The sequence below is a fragment of the Musca autumnalis genome, unplaced genomic scaffold (assembly GCF_047663935.1).
Source record: "Musca autumnalis isolate F117 unplaced genomic scaffold, ASM4766393v1 scaffold_3, whole genome shotgun sequence".
Classification (NCBI taxonomy): Eukaryota; Metazoa; Arthropoda; class Insecta; order Diptera; family Muscidae; genus Musca; species Musca autumnalis.
This window is the reverse complement of record NW_027411866.1, coordinates 207,374,481-207,387,993: the sequence shown is the minus strand read 5'-3', so window position 1 is coordinate 207,387,993 and position 13,513 is coordinate 207,374,481. Positions and strand designations below refer to the sequence as shown.

Here is a 13,513-nt window from a genome sequence, read left to right as displayed (position 1 = left end):
GTAGCACAGTGTCATTTATCTACAACTGCCTGAAGTAGCGTTGCAATGCTTTTGCGATGTACTAGATAGTTCTTAATTATTGTCTTGACTATAATTTTTGCCTCAGTGTTGGATCGAAAATCTCAATGGTTTGGCTTTTATATGGCAAAATATCGAAAAATGTATTATATATTGGGACATTTCATTTAAAGTTTTAATTACGTCTTCGCCAATCATTACATTGATTACACTTTGTTCAAAATTGCGATTCACTTTACGTACTTTTGCTTTCTTATTTTTTTTTTTTTGTTTGCCCGCTTTTCCCTATTAATATTCGACAGCCTTTGGTTTGTAATATTCGTGTTAATTATTTATTTCATACACCCTTGTTAATATAATTCGATGCAAGTGTATTGTTATGTACCTTTGAATAAATGGCAATATGAACCCATATTCTGCCCTCACACATCAACTGCAAATACAATTTCATTGCAAACATACACTCTTATTAGTTTATCGAACGTTGTTGGTGCTGTGTCACAGTACACTTAATCCCTGCAAAGGACAGACGGAGAATTATTCAAGAATTAAAATGCTGTTGCTAAAACTTATATATCGCGGAACTTTATTCGGTTTGAACAACTTTAGAATGGGAAAGTACAATAACAATGATTACTCGAATGAAATTAAAAAAAAAAGATACATATATGAAAACCTGCTATACCATGGTGTTAACGAATAGTGCAATCATGTGATAACCGGCATTAAGGACAGTTATTGAAATGATGTTTGTTTGAAAATGGGTTATATACCGGTGAAGTAAACAACTTGTATAATAAACATGTCTTGATAAAATCAGGCGGTACCGTTATATTTGTCCACTCCTTCGGGTACCTCCCACACAAAATTTTGGATAAATTCACTTTAAGACCTGCTCTAGAAACACCTTGATTTTTGTTGAAGCAGCTTGCATTCGCAGCCTCAATTACGGGAGTAAAAGTTTTTTCAGGGGTAAGTCCATACATCTTGAGAAAACGTCCCGAAAGTTGTAAAAAACGCATATGGCACCATATGTAGTGGCTGGAGCGCTCGAACCGAATACTGCGTTCGTCCACAGTTTGGATATTGTAATATTTCTTCGAATATTAGACGAAATTCGAAGGTGGTGCTTATACATAGGTCCGCTCCTTTGGTAACTCCCCCCAAAAGTTCGAAAATATTCGCTAAAATGGTACGAGCGATTTCTCATAGACCAATTTGGTCCAACTTTGGATCTCTAAATATTGTCTAAACTTAGTTTATGTTCAAATTTGGGTCATTATGTTTTTCGCAGGCTAGTGTGATAAAAAAAGCCCTATCTATCGATATCCCCTCAAATTTTTGAGCTTTAGTCCTATCCGTATCTTTGACGGTACATACGCCCAAAATTTTGAAAACCCCCATATAAAAAGTATTTCAATCCACACCTGTGAGGGTATATCTCTGTCGGCAAAGCTGACTGATCCTTTTTACTTGTTATAACCAGGATTTTATATAATCATTTGTAAAAGCTCATCACAATATCATATAAGGATATGAGGTTGTAAAACCGTTCATAACCCTAGCAAGCATCTGAAATTCATACATAGTTGAGCCGCTCAGTGCACACATTGATTAACTCTACTTTTAAAAATTTTAAATTCAAGTGTCAAAGTTTAGAAGACGTTAAATCTCCAATTATAATTCGATTGTCATAGATCTTTTTATATATAGTATGGAGGGTATATTAAGTTTGTCATTCCGTTTGTAACACATCGAACTAATCATTTGCGACCCTATAAAGTATATATATTCTTGATCAGGATAAAATTCTAAGACGAACTAGCCATGTCCGTCCGTCCGTCTGTCCGTCTGTTGTAATCACTCTAGCGTCCGCAATAATTGAGATAGAGCGCTGAAATTTTGGTCGTTGGTCTTTTTTTTCATAGGCAGGTCAAGTTCGAAGATGGGCTATATCGGTCCACTCTTTGGTATAGCCCCCATATAACGGTACCTCCGAATTTGAGGTATTTTGACGTTCTTCGCCACATTTGCAGAACGAATTAGCTACAATTTGGCACTTAGGGTTCCTAGTGATCAACAAACTCATACCCCAAAGGATATGGGCATAGGTCCATGTTTTGGTATAGTCCCCCATATAACGGTACCACCCGATTTTCGGTATTTTGAGAATTTTAGCCACAATTTTTAACCGAACTATCTGTAATTGGACATTTGAGGTTCTCAGTGGTCATGAAACATCTTCACGAAACATCGTCAACATAGGTCCATGTTTTGGTATAGCCCCCGTATATCGTCAACATAGGTCCATGTTTTGGTATGGCCCCCTTATAACCGTACCTCCTGATTTTCGGTATTTTGAACATTTTAGTTACAATTTTTAACCGAACTATCTGTAATTTGACATTTGAGGTTCTCAGTGGTCATGAAACATCTCCACGAAACATCGTCAACATAGGTCCATGTTTTGGTATATCCACCATATATCGGTACCTCCCGATTTTTGGTATTTTGAGAATTTTAGCTACAATTTTTAACCGAACTAGCTGTAATTTGCCATTTGAGGTTCTCAGTGGTCATGAAACATCTTCACGAAACATCGTCAACATAGGTCCATGTTTTGGTATAGCCCCCGTATATCGGTACCTCCCGATTTTCGGTATTTTGAGAATTTTAGCTACAATTTTTAACCGAACTAGCTGTAATTTGCCATTTGAGGTTCTCAGTGGTCATGAAACATCTCCACCAAACATCGTCAACATAGGTCCATGTTTTGGTATGGCCCCCTTATAACCGTACCTCCCGATTGTCGGTATTTTGAACATTTTAGTTACAATTTTTAACCAAACTATTTGTAATTTGACATTTGAGGTTCTCAGTAGTCATGAAATATCTCCACGAAACATCGTCAACATAGGTCCATGTTTTGGTATAGCCCCCATATATCGGTACCTCCCGATTTTTGGTATTGTGAGAATTTTAGCTAATATTTTTACCCGAACTAGCTGTAATTTGCCATTTGAGCTTCTCAGTGGTCATAAAATATATCCACCAAACATCGTCAACATAGGTCCATGTTTTGGTATGGCCCCCTTATAACCGTACCTCCCGATTTTAGGTATTTTGAACATTTTAGTTAAAATTTTTAACCGAACTAGCTGTAATTTGCCATTTGAGGTTCTCAGTGGTCATGAAACTTCTCCACCAAACATCGTCAACATAGGTCCATGTTTTGGTATGGCCCACTTATAACCGTACCTCCTGATTTTCGGTATTTTGAACATTTTAGTTACAATTTTTAACCGAACTATCTGTAATTTGACATTTGAGGTTCTCAGTGGTCATGAAACATCTCCACGAAACATCGTCAACATAGGTCCATGTTTTGGTATGGCCCCCTTATAACCGTACCTCCCGATTTTCGGTATTTTGAACATTTTAGTTACAATTTTTAACAGAACTAGCTGTAATTTGCCATTTGAGGTTCTCAGTGGTCATAAAACTTCTCCACCAAACATCGTCAACATAGGTCCATGTTTTGGTATGGCCCCCTTATAACCGTACCTCCTGATTTTCGGTATTTTGAACATTTTAGTTACAATTTTTAACCGAACTATCTGTAATTTGACATTTGAGGTTCTCGGTGGTCATGAAACATCTCCACGAAACATCTTCAACTTAGGTCCATGTTTTGGTATATCCACCATATATCGGTACCTCCCGATTTTTGGTATTTTGAGAATTTTAGCTACAATTTTTAACCGAACTAGCTGTAATTTGCCATTTGAGGTTCTCAGTGGTCATGAAACATCTCCACCAAACATCGTCAACATTAGTCCATGTTTTGGTATGGCCCCCTTATAACCGTACCTCCCGATTTTCGGTATTTTGAACATTTTAGTTACAATTTGTAAGCGAACTATCTGTAATTTGACATTTGAGGTTCTCAGTGGTCATGAAACATCTCCACGAAACATCGTCAACATAGGTCCATGTTTTGGTATAGCCCCCATATATCGGTACCTCCCGATTTTTGGTATTTTGAGAATTTTAGCTACAATTTTTACCCGAACTAGCTGTAATTTGCCATTTGCGCTTCTCAGTGGTCATAAAATATCTCCACCAAACATCGTCAACATAGGTCCATGTTTTGGTATGGCCCCCTTATAACCGTACCTCCCGATTTTAGGTATTTTGAACATTTTAGTTACAATTTTTAACCGAACTAGCTGTAATTTGACATTTGTGGTTCTCAGTGGTCATGATACATCTCCACGAAACATCGCCAACATAGGTCCATGTTTTGGTATAGCCCCTTTATAACGGTACCTCCCGATTTTCGGTATTTTGCGAATTTTAGCTACAGTTTTCAACCGAAATAGCTGTAATTTGACATTTGAAGTTCTCAGTGGTCATAAAATATCTCCAACGAAACATCGTCAACATAGGTCCATGTTGTGGTATAGCCCCCATATAACGGTATCTCCCGATTGTCGGTATTTTGTGAATTTTAGCTGCAATTTTTAACCGAACTAGCTGTAATTTGCCATTTGAGGTTCTCAGTGGTCATAAAACATCTCCAACGAAACATCGTCAACATAGGTCCATGTTGTGGTATATCCCCCCATATAACTGTACCTCCCGATTTTCGGGAATTTTCAGTGGTCACGAAATTTCTTCACTAAAATTCGTCAACATGGGTCCATTTTTGAGGATCTACATTGTTTTGATGAAACTACCCTCAATGTGACTCTAAAAGTTCCCTGCAGCTATAAAACTTTTCCGCCAAAAAATTTAAAGATAGGTTGACTCTTTGATATAGCCCCGTGGTGGTACCTTTCACCTAGCTGAACACATTTTTTAGATTACATTAGATAAGATTAGATTAGATAACACTGTGCAACAAAATGGAGGTGATAGTCTGGGGCACGGAAAATTCCTCTTGGGGAAGAAAGGCCTTGGTGAGTATATTATGAACCCCGAAGGACAGATCCGCCTTGAGTCGAACTTCCGCGTTATGGCGTGATGAAATTTTTGTCAGAGACCCTGTATGCCATCAGGAATTAGCGTTATATCTTTGTTCACTGTTGCTTAAGTGCTTTACAAAAATAAAAAAAAAATTTAATACTAATTCGTGATGGCTTACAGGGTCTCTTGCAAAAACTTCATCACGCCATAACGCGGAAGTTCGACTCACGGCGCATCTGTCCTTCGGGGTTTTTAATATGCGCACACCAAGGGCTTTCATCTCCAAAGGGAATTATCTCTGCCCCAACATTTGTGTTCACAGTGTAATTTAAGCAAAAGTGGGAGACAGTAGGAGTCTACCCATTGTCGAAAAGTTGTTCCACCTAAAATTGTGAAAGGACCCTAATTATTCCATTTTAATTAAGACTATTTTATGCTGGAAGGTATAAAAAGTTCGGCCAGGCCGAACTTAACGACTTTTTACTTGTTTGATAGTAGATATGCTGTAAATCTTCCTCTAATTTAGTATAATATACCGTTTGCTTGTATGTTTTCTTATAGTTTTTTTAAATAAATAATGAATTTAATATTATATTTCTATAATGTAAAAGAAAATTTGTCCGGAGTCGAGTTATTTTTTTCGACTCAGACTCCGACTCCAGCAAAATTGCTCGACTCCGAATCGTAGACTCCGACTCCGAAACCCTGGTTGTTACTTTTCTTCACATTTCAATGGAACTTGGCCCCATTTTCACCAAACAAAACTATGTATTTATTAAATTTTTATTTTGCTTTCAGATGAACGCATAACAACTCATCCAATACTGGGCAGTCCATGGCCAATGTTTGCCTCGATAATATTATATTTGTGGCTAATATTGGTAATTGGAAAAAAGTTCATGAAAAATAGACAACCTTATAAAGTAAAATCGTATATGCAAATTCACAATATTGTACAAATTATATTGAACACTTTTATATTTTATGATATTTTCCGCTACACCGTCATGAGCTCGGATTATAGTTTTAAATGTCAACCATATAATCCGCTCGATAGGCGACCGAACACAATGCGATTTGTTCGGCCGACAATATTGTACTATATATCAAAATATTTGGATTTCTTCGATACGGTAAATATTTGGCAAACAAGTCAAAGAAATTATTCAATTATTACTAATTAAATTCTAAAAAATTTACTTTTACAGGTATTTTTCGTTTTGCGTAAGAAATATAATCAAACTACTTTCTTACATCTATATCATCATTCGATAATGCTTTTGGCTGTTTACGTGTATTTATCGCAAGCGTTTGGTAAGTTTTGTTTGAATTTTGAATATTTAATTATCAAGAACTGTGAAGGACATTAATTAGTTATTATAGGATAAATGCAGACAGATAAGCCCAATCTATTTCGCATTGGTAGCAAATCCATCGAATTAGAACCAATCCAAGATAGGTTAGGTTTAAGGATGTGAAGCCATATAATAGTATAGGTGACTGCTTTACTCGGAGACCGTTGGCCCATTCTCTTCATCCTAGGTAGGTTAGAGGTGATGAAGATGATGTAAAGATGTGAAGATAATCGTGTTGTAAGATGATGATGAATTACGGTTGCAGATGAGGAAAAGATGTTGGGTTGATGGTGTGGTAAGATGATGATAGATTTGATGAAATGGAGATGAAGATGTGTGCTGTTAGCCAATTGCTTTACTGGAAGTAGATGGAAGAGAATTATTATGTTTTTCAGCAGAGTACGTAAAAATACTTTAAATAAAATTTCCAATCGTTTCGTTTCGTATTTTCCATAGGAACAATACAAAACGAAACATAACCCACGTTGGCCGAGCTCGCTGTTTAGTTTCGTTTTGTTTACATTCGTGAGTACGAACAAAACGAAAAGCGAAAAGTACTCAACTCCACAACAACAGATAGAAAACTAAATAGTACTTAACACATGTGAATAAATCAAAAACGTTTGGTGGTTGATAAAATTCACTGTGGTATGCTGATGCTTATAGGGTTGTTAAGCAATCACATGTGTGTGTGTGTGTGTGTGTCTGAGTGTGTCATTGACCATAACGCACGGCAAACGTTTCCCAAAAATACTTGTCGTTTCGATGGTGAATGAAACAACTTGGCAAAGCATAGCCGAAGTTACATTTCACCAATCGTACGGTTTCCATCTTTTTACGTTGAAAAGTTTGTGTTTTTGTTTTTGTTGTGAGAATGAAACGATTCAGAGAAGCTGAAAAGTTTGTGGCGTTGTGTGATTGGTACGGGAATCGTTTTGTTTCTTTCCGTTCATTGTTTTTCAGGGACATTTGCCAAGCCACGATAGGTGCTAGACAAAGTTGAGTAGGACAATGGGATCTATGTTAGATAGGAAGCTCAGAGTATCTATCTCAAATATGCCCAGTATTCGGTGTCTTCTTGTTTGCAACAAGGGGCACCTGTAGAGTCAATGTTCGACAGTCTCTATCTACTCTGCATGTTCATATAGTGTGCAGTAGTTAATGCCACAGTCATCCCATTTCGAAAGTAGAAATCTCAGTCTGCAGTGACCTGTTGTAGGTCCCACCGCGGTTTTCATCCCTAATTTTTCAACCAACCCGAACTAACTGCTAATAGCTGCTAACTCGTTTCCCATTCTATTACTAGGTTCTGGTAGCCAGTAAAGTTTAACGACATTTCGTACATCATGCACGATTTGGAATGTTGGACAATCGAAGGGTAGAAAACCTCTACGCAGAAAATTATCAATATAAAGTGATTTTAATCAGTTAGGGTATTCTACTTCTCCATAGAATTAGCCTTAACGGGGAGGAAGATCATAGCACTTTCTTGAAAGAAAAGAAACTTTTTGTTCCCATTTACTTCAATACAGTTCACGGTGGATGGTGTAAAAATTTCGTCTAGGCAGAACTTTAAGTCGTTCTTGCTTATTCATAGTCTTCTCAACGTATCCAACTTCCGGTGGTTTCTTGCCGTTGATGAAGAAATGCTCACATTTACTAATTGTTATACCCTCAGTCTTAAGACTAACGAGGGTTTAAAACGGCCTAACCCACATGTTCAAAGAAATCAAACAGACTATAAAGATCTATCCGGAACCTTTTGAAATAAATACCAAAAAACTCCCTATCGCATTGTACAACACTTGAAAATAATGCAATATGGAGTGTTCATTTCATTTTTTGAGCACGAGGGGGGCCTTTTTGGAGCCGAGCGCCTCATGTACACTATCATACTGCCAAAATTTGCCTCATCGAAATAATGGTTGTAGACCCCTCGTATGTTTGGACGAAAATTTGGAGTCGATTTAGCGATGTCCTTCCGCCTGTTTGGCTGACCGAACGGATCAGTCGAAAATTTTGTATTTGTAACATTTTGTTCAAATTTAGTTTAAGTTCGAAAACTCTCGAATGAAGTAATCTATTTGGTCCATACCATGGCACAATAATACAGGTACAGCGGCAAAAACAGCTGGTTATCACACTAGTTGTCAAAATTCATTATTGTGAATAAAAACACACACAAAATGTAAACAAGCAATTCACAATAATACATTATTTTGACCAAATTTGACATTTGGTATGATTTGATGTAACACCTTCTTAGTCCACCATGGTCCATACTTTGCACATTTTAATATTTCTGCGGGGCATAGCTCAGGTTCTAATATGGACTATATCGGTCAATTCCTTGGGGTGCCCTTCACCAAACTTGGAAAATGTTAAGATCTGCTCTCAAATCACTTTTATTTTATTTATTTATTATTATTATTTTTTTTTTTTTGTAACAACTTGTATTTGCTGACCCCATTACCACGGTACAAGTTTCATGGGAAAGTTCATACTTCGTAAATGAATGACCCGAAAGGTGTAAAAATCCCTATGGCACCATGTCTAATGGCTGGAGAGCGCGATAGCTCTTGAACGGATCAGCCTATTCGTTTCAAAATTAGGCCTATAGAATAGAGGACCTCAGTTGAGGTCTTCTATAGAATAGAGGACCTCAATTGAGGTCTTCTATAGAATGAAGACTTCTATACAGTTGAGGTCTTTTATAGAATAGAGGACCTCGGTTTAGGCGTTCTATAGAATAGAGGACCTCGGTTTAAGCGTTCTATAGAATAAAGGAGCTCAGTTAAAGTCTTCTATAGAATAGAGGAATTCAGTTATGGTCTTCTATAGAATATAGGACCTCAGTTGAGGTCTTCTGTAGAATAGAGGACCTCAGTTGAGGTCTTCTATAGAACGGAGGTCCTCAGTTGAGGTCTTCTATAGAAGAGAGGACCTCAGGTAAGGTCTTCCATACAATAGAGAACCTCAGTTGAGGTCTTCAATAGAATATAGGACCTCAGTTGATGTCTTCTATAGAATAGATATCCTCAGTTGAGGTCTTCTATAGAACAGAGGTCCTCAGTTGAGGTCTTCTATAGAATAGAGGACCTCAGTTGAGGTCTTCTATAGAATGGAGGACCTCAGTTGATGTCTTCTATAGAATAGAGGACCTCGGTTTAGGCGTTCTATAGAATAGAGGACCTAAGATGAGTTATTCTGTAGAGTAGAGGACTTCAGTTGAGGTATTCTATATAATATATGACCTCAGTTGAGAGCTTATATAGAATATATGACCTCAGTTGAGGACGTCAGTTGAGGTCTTCTATAGAATAAGGGACCTCAGTTGATGTCTTCTATAGAATAGATATCCTCAGTTGATGTCTCCTATAGAATAGAGGACCTCAGTTGAGATCTTCCATACAATAGAGAACCTCAGTTGAGGTCTTCAATAGAATATAGGACCTCAGTTGATGTCTTCTATAGAGTAGAGGACCTTAGTTGAGGTCTTCTATAGAACAGAGGTCCTCAGTTGAGGTCTTCTATATAATAGGTTACCTCCGTTGAGGTCTTCTATAGAATAGATTACCTCAGTTGAGATCTTCCATACAATAGAGAACCTCAGTTGAGGTCTTCAATAGAATATAGGACCTCAGTTGAGGTCTTCTATAGAATAGAGGACCTCAGTTGACGTCTTCTATAGAATAGAGGACCTCAGTTGAGGTCTTCTATAGAACGGAGGTCCTCAGTTGAGGTCTTCTATAGAATAGAGGACCTCAGTTGAGGTCTTCTATAGAATAGAGGACCTCAATTGAAGTCTTCTATAGAATGAAGACTTCTATACAGTTGAGGTCTTCTATAGAATAGAGGACCTCGGTTTAAGCGTTCTATAGAATAAAGGAGCTCAGTTAAAGTCTTCTATAGAATAGAGAAACTCAGTTATGGTCTTCTATAGAATAGAGGAACTCAGTTATGGTCTTCTGTAGAATAGAGGACCTCAGTTGAGATCTTCTATAGAATAGAGGACCTCAGTTGAGGTCTTCTATAGAATAGAGGACCTCAGTTGAGGTCTTCTATAGAATAGAGGACCTCAGTTGAGGTCTTCTATAGAATAGAGGACCTCAGTTGAGGTCTTCTATAGAATAGAGGACCTCAGTTGAGGTCTTCTACAGAATAGAGGACCTCAGTTGAGGTCTTCTATAGAATAGAGGATCTCAGTTCAGGACTTCTATAGAATAGAGGACCTCAGTTGAGGTCGTCTATAGAATTGGGGACCTCAGTTGAGGTTTTCTATGGAATTGGGGACCTCGGTTGAGGTCTTCTATAAAATAGAGGAACTCAGTTGAGGTCTTCTATAAAATAGAGGACCTCCGTTGTGATCTTCTAAAGAATAGAGGACTTCAGTTGAGGTCTTCTATAAAAAGGGGACATCGGTTTAGGCGTTCTATAGAATAGAGGACCTAAGATGAGTTATTCTGTAGAGTAGAGGACTTCAGTTGAGGTATTCTATATAATATATGACCTCAGTTGAGAGCTTATATAGAATATATGACCTCAGTTGAGGATGTCAGTTGAGGTCTTCTATAGAATAAGGGACCTCAGTTGATGTCTTCTATAGATTAGATATCCTCAGTTGAGGTCTCCTATAGAATAGAGGACCTCAGTTGAGATCTTCCATACAATAGAGAACCTCAGTTGAGGTCTTCAATAGAATATAGGACCTCAGTTGATGTCTTCTATAGAGTAGAGGACCTTAGTTGAGGTCTTCTATAGAATAGAGGACCTCAGTTGAGGTTTTCTATGGAATAGAGGACCTCAGTTGAGGTCTTATATAGACCAGAGGTCCTCAGTTGAGGTCTTCTATAGAATAGATTACCTCAGTTGAGATCTTCCATACGATAGAGAACCTCAGTTGAGGTCTTCAATAGAATATAGGACCTCAGTTGATGTCTTCTATAGAATAGATATCCTCAGTTGAGGTCTTCTATAGAATAGAGGACCTCAGTTGAGGTCTTCTATAGAAGAGAGGACCTCAGGTAAGGTCGTCCATACAATAGAGAACCTCAGTTGAGGTCTTCAATAGAATATAGGACCTCAGTTGATGTCTTCTATGGAATAGATATCCTCAGTTGAGGTCTTCTATAGAACAGAGGTCCTCAGTTGAGGTCTCCTATAGAATGGAATAGACGACCTCAGTTGAGGTATTCTATAGAACAGAGGATTTCAGTTGAGGTCGTCCATAGAATAGAGGACCTCAGTTGAGGCCTTCTATAGATAAAAGGACCTCAGTAAAAGGGTTTTTTAGAGAATAGAGGACCTCAGTAGAGGTCTTCTATAGAATAAAGGACCTCAGTATACGTCTTCTACAGAATAGAGGACCTCAGTAGAGGGTTTTTATAGAATAGAGGACCTTAGTAGGGGTCTTCTATAGAATAGAGGACCTCAGTTTAGGTCTTCTATAGAATAGAAAACTTCTGTAGAGGTCTTCTATAGAATAGAGGACCTCATTAGAAGTCTTCAATAGAATAGAGGACCTCAGTAGAGATCTTCTATAGAATAGAGGAACTCAGTTGAGGCCTTCTATAGATGCATCCCGATGCATACCTTTAACAACACATTCTTGCGCAACACTTTATAATTATGTAGGAACATGATTAAGGATGCGATCGATATTGTCAATAGATGAAAGTTTTAATTCAGACAGGCTGATGGTATATCTCTGTCGGCAAAGCCGACTGATAATTTTTACTTGTTCTAGAATCAACGTGTGCCCTAATTTCAAAATCAAGGCTAATTGATCTGTAGTCTGTAGGTAATATGTGACTCTGTTTTCCCGCTTTGGGAATGTAGGTCGCCTCTATCTCTTTCGCAGACTAGCTTTAAACATCTCCGTCAGTAGCATTATATATTATCCAGTCCAGGCGATTTGTACGGCTGAAAGCTATCGATCGCCCATTGAAGCCATGGGAGGATAGTTAATCTACAGAGGGTCATCTTTTTCAGTGCTGGGTTGATTATTCCTTGATGTATGCTAGCCACCATGTAGATCCATGCAACCGAGGAAGTGTAACCGCGATAGTAGACCCGGAGTCTCTAGTCCTGCGTTAGTCCACGTAACGCCGGTTCATTTAATACTACCTATGAATTTGTGATAGATTCTTGCGAAACTTTGCTACTTCCTTTACTCCCTCTAAAGCTAACCCAAGATTTTTACTTAGCATTCTTGAACCTTACAGGCATCTCAATCAGTCTTGAGCTATGTCTTAATGGTATTGTTATATAACCAATTTACGTAGAGTAGCTAAGTCTTTGCTCCACAAAACCATTTGGGATAGGTGATTACATGGACAGATATAAAGACATACCCATCCATATTCTATCTTTTTATTTTCTTAATTGATATTGTTTTAACTTTTTTAGCTTCAAATGCAACAATTCTTGCTTTGTTGAATTCGTTTGTACACGTTGTTATGTACACCTATTACACGGTTGCTGCCGCCAAACCGAACATCGATTTAAGGCCATGGAAAAAAATATTGACCAGCATACAGTTGATACAGTTCATCCTCGTGGGTATAAACTTCTCAATTCCAATATTTTTTTATAAATGCTTAACATCGCATTTATTATTCTGGATGTGGACAGGATTTATACAGAATTTATTTATAATTGCAATGTTTTCAAATTTTTATTATCGTACGTATATACGAAAAACTAAGAAAGTTAAAATATAAGTAAAGAAAATTTTCTCAGATGTTGTACAATTTTTTTAATCATTTTTGCCTGTTTTGTAATATTTTATAACTAATATAAATAAATGGAAAATATATGATTTTTTAACTTTAGTTTATATACTGTTGGCCTGTTTCTTTACGACGATTTGTATTCAAATTCGTTCGAATTACTACCAAACACCTGTTGTAGGAAATGTTTTTTTGATTGAAAATAAAAACAATTGAAACATTTTTCAAAAAACATAAGATCGGTAGTAGTTAGAACGAGTTTGTGTTCTGATTGTCTTAGTGAAACAGGCGAAAAATATGGTATTTATTGCAAGGGTAAGTAGGCCACCTGACATTGTTTTTTGGAAAATTTGACACTTGTTAGCCTAAACATACTCAGGACAGTTTGATGGTTGAAGGTCGTCTAAAAACGGAAGTTATGCCAGAAAAAAATTGAGCCGT

The 13,513-nt window shown here is 37.4% G+C and overlaps 1 protein-coding gene across 1 annotated transcript; it reads left to right on the top strand.

Moving 5' to 3' along the window:
• Positions 1-464: 464 nt before the first annotated feature.
• Positions 465-13,063, top strand: LOC141398413 (very long chain fatty acid elongase AAEL008004-like). The gene is made up of 4 exons (XM_073975698.1): positions 465-630; positions 5,783-6,119; positions 6,195-6,300; positions 12,750-13,063. The coding sequence occupies exons 1-4, from the start codon at positions 572-574 to the stop codon at positions 13,061-13,063; spliced, it is 816 nt and encodes a 271-aa protein (XP_073831799.1). The 5' UTR covers positions 465-571.
• Positions 13,064-13,513: the final 450 nt, after the last annotated feature.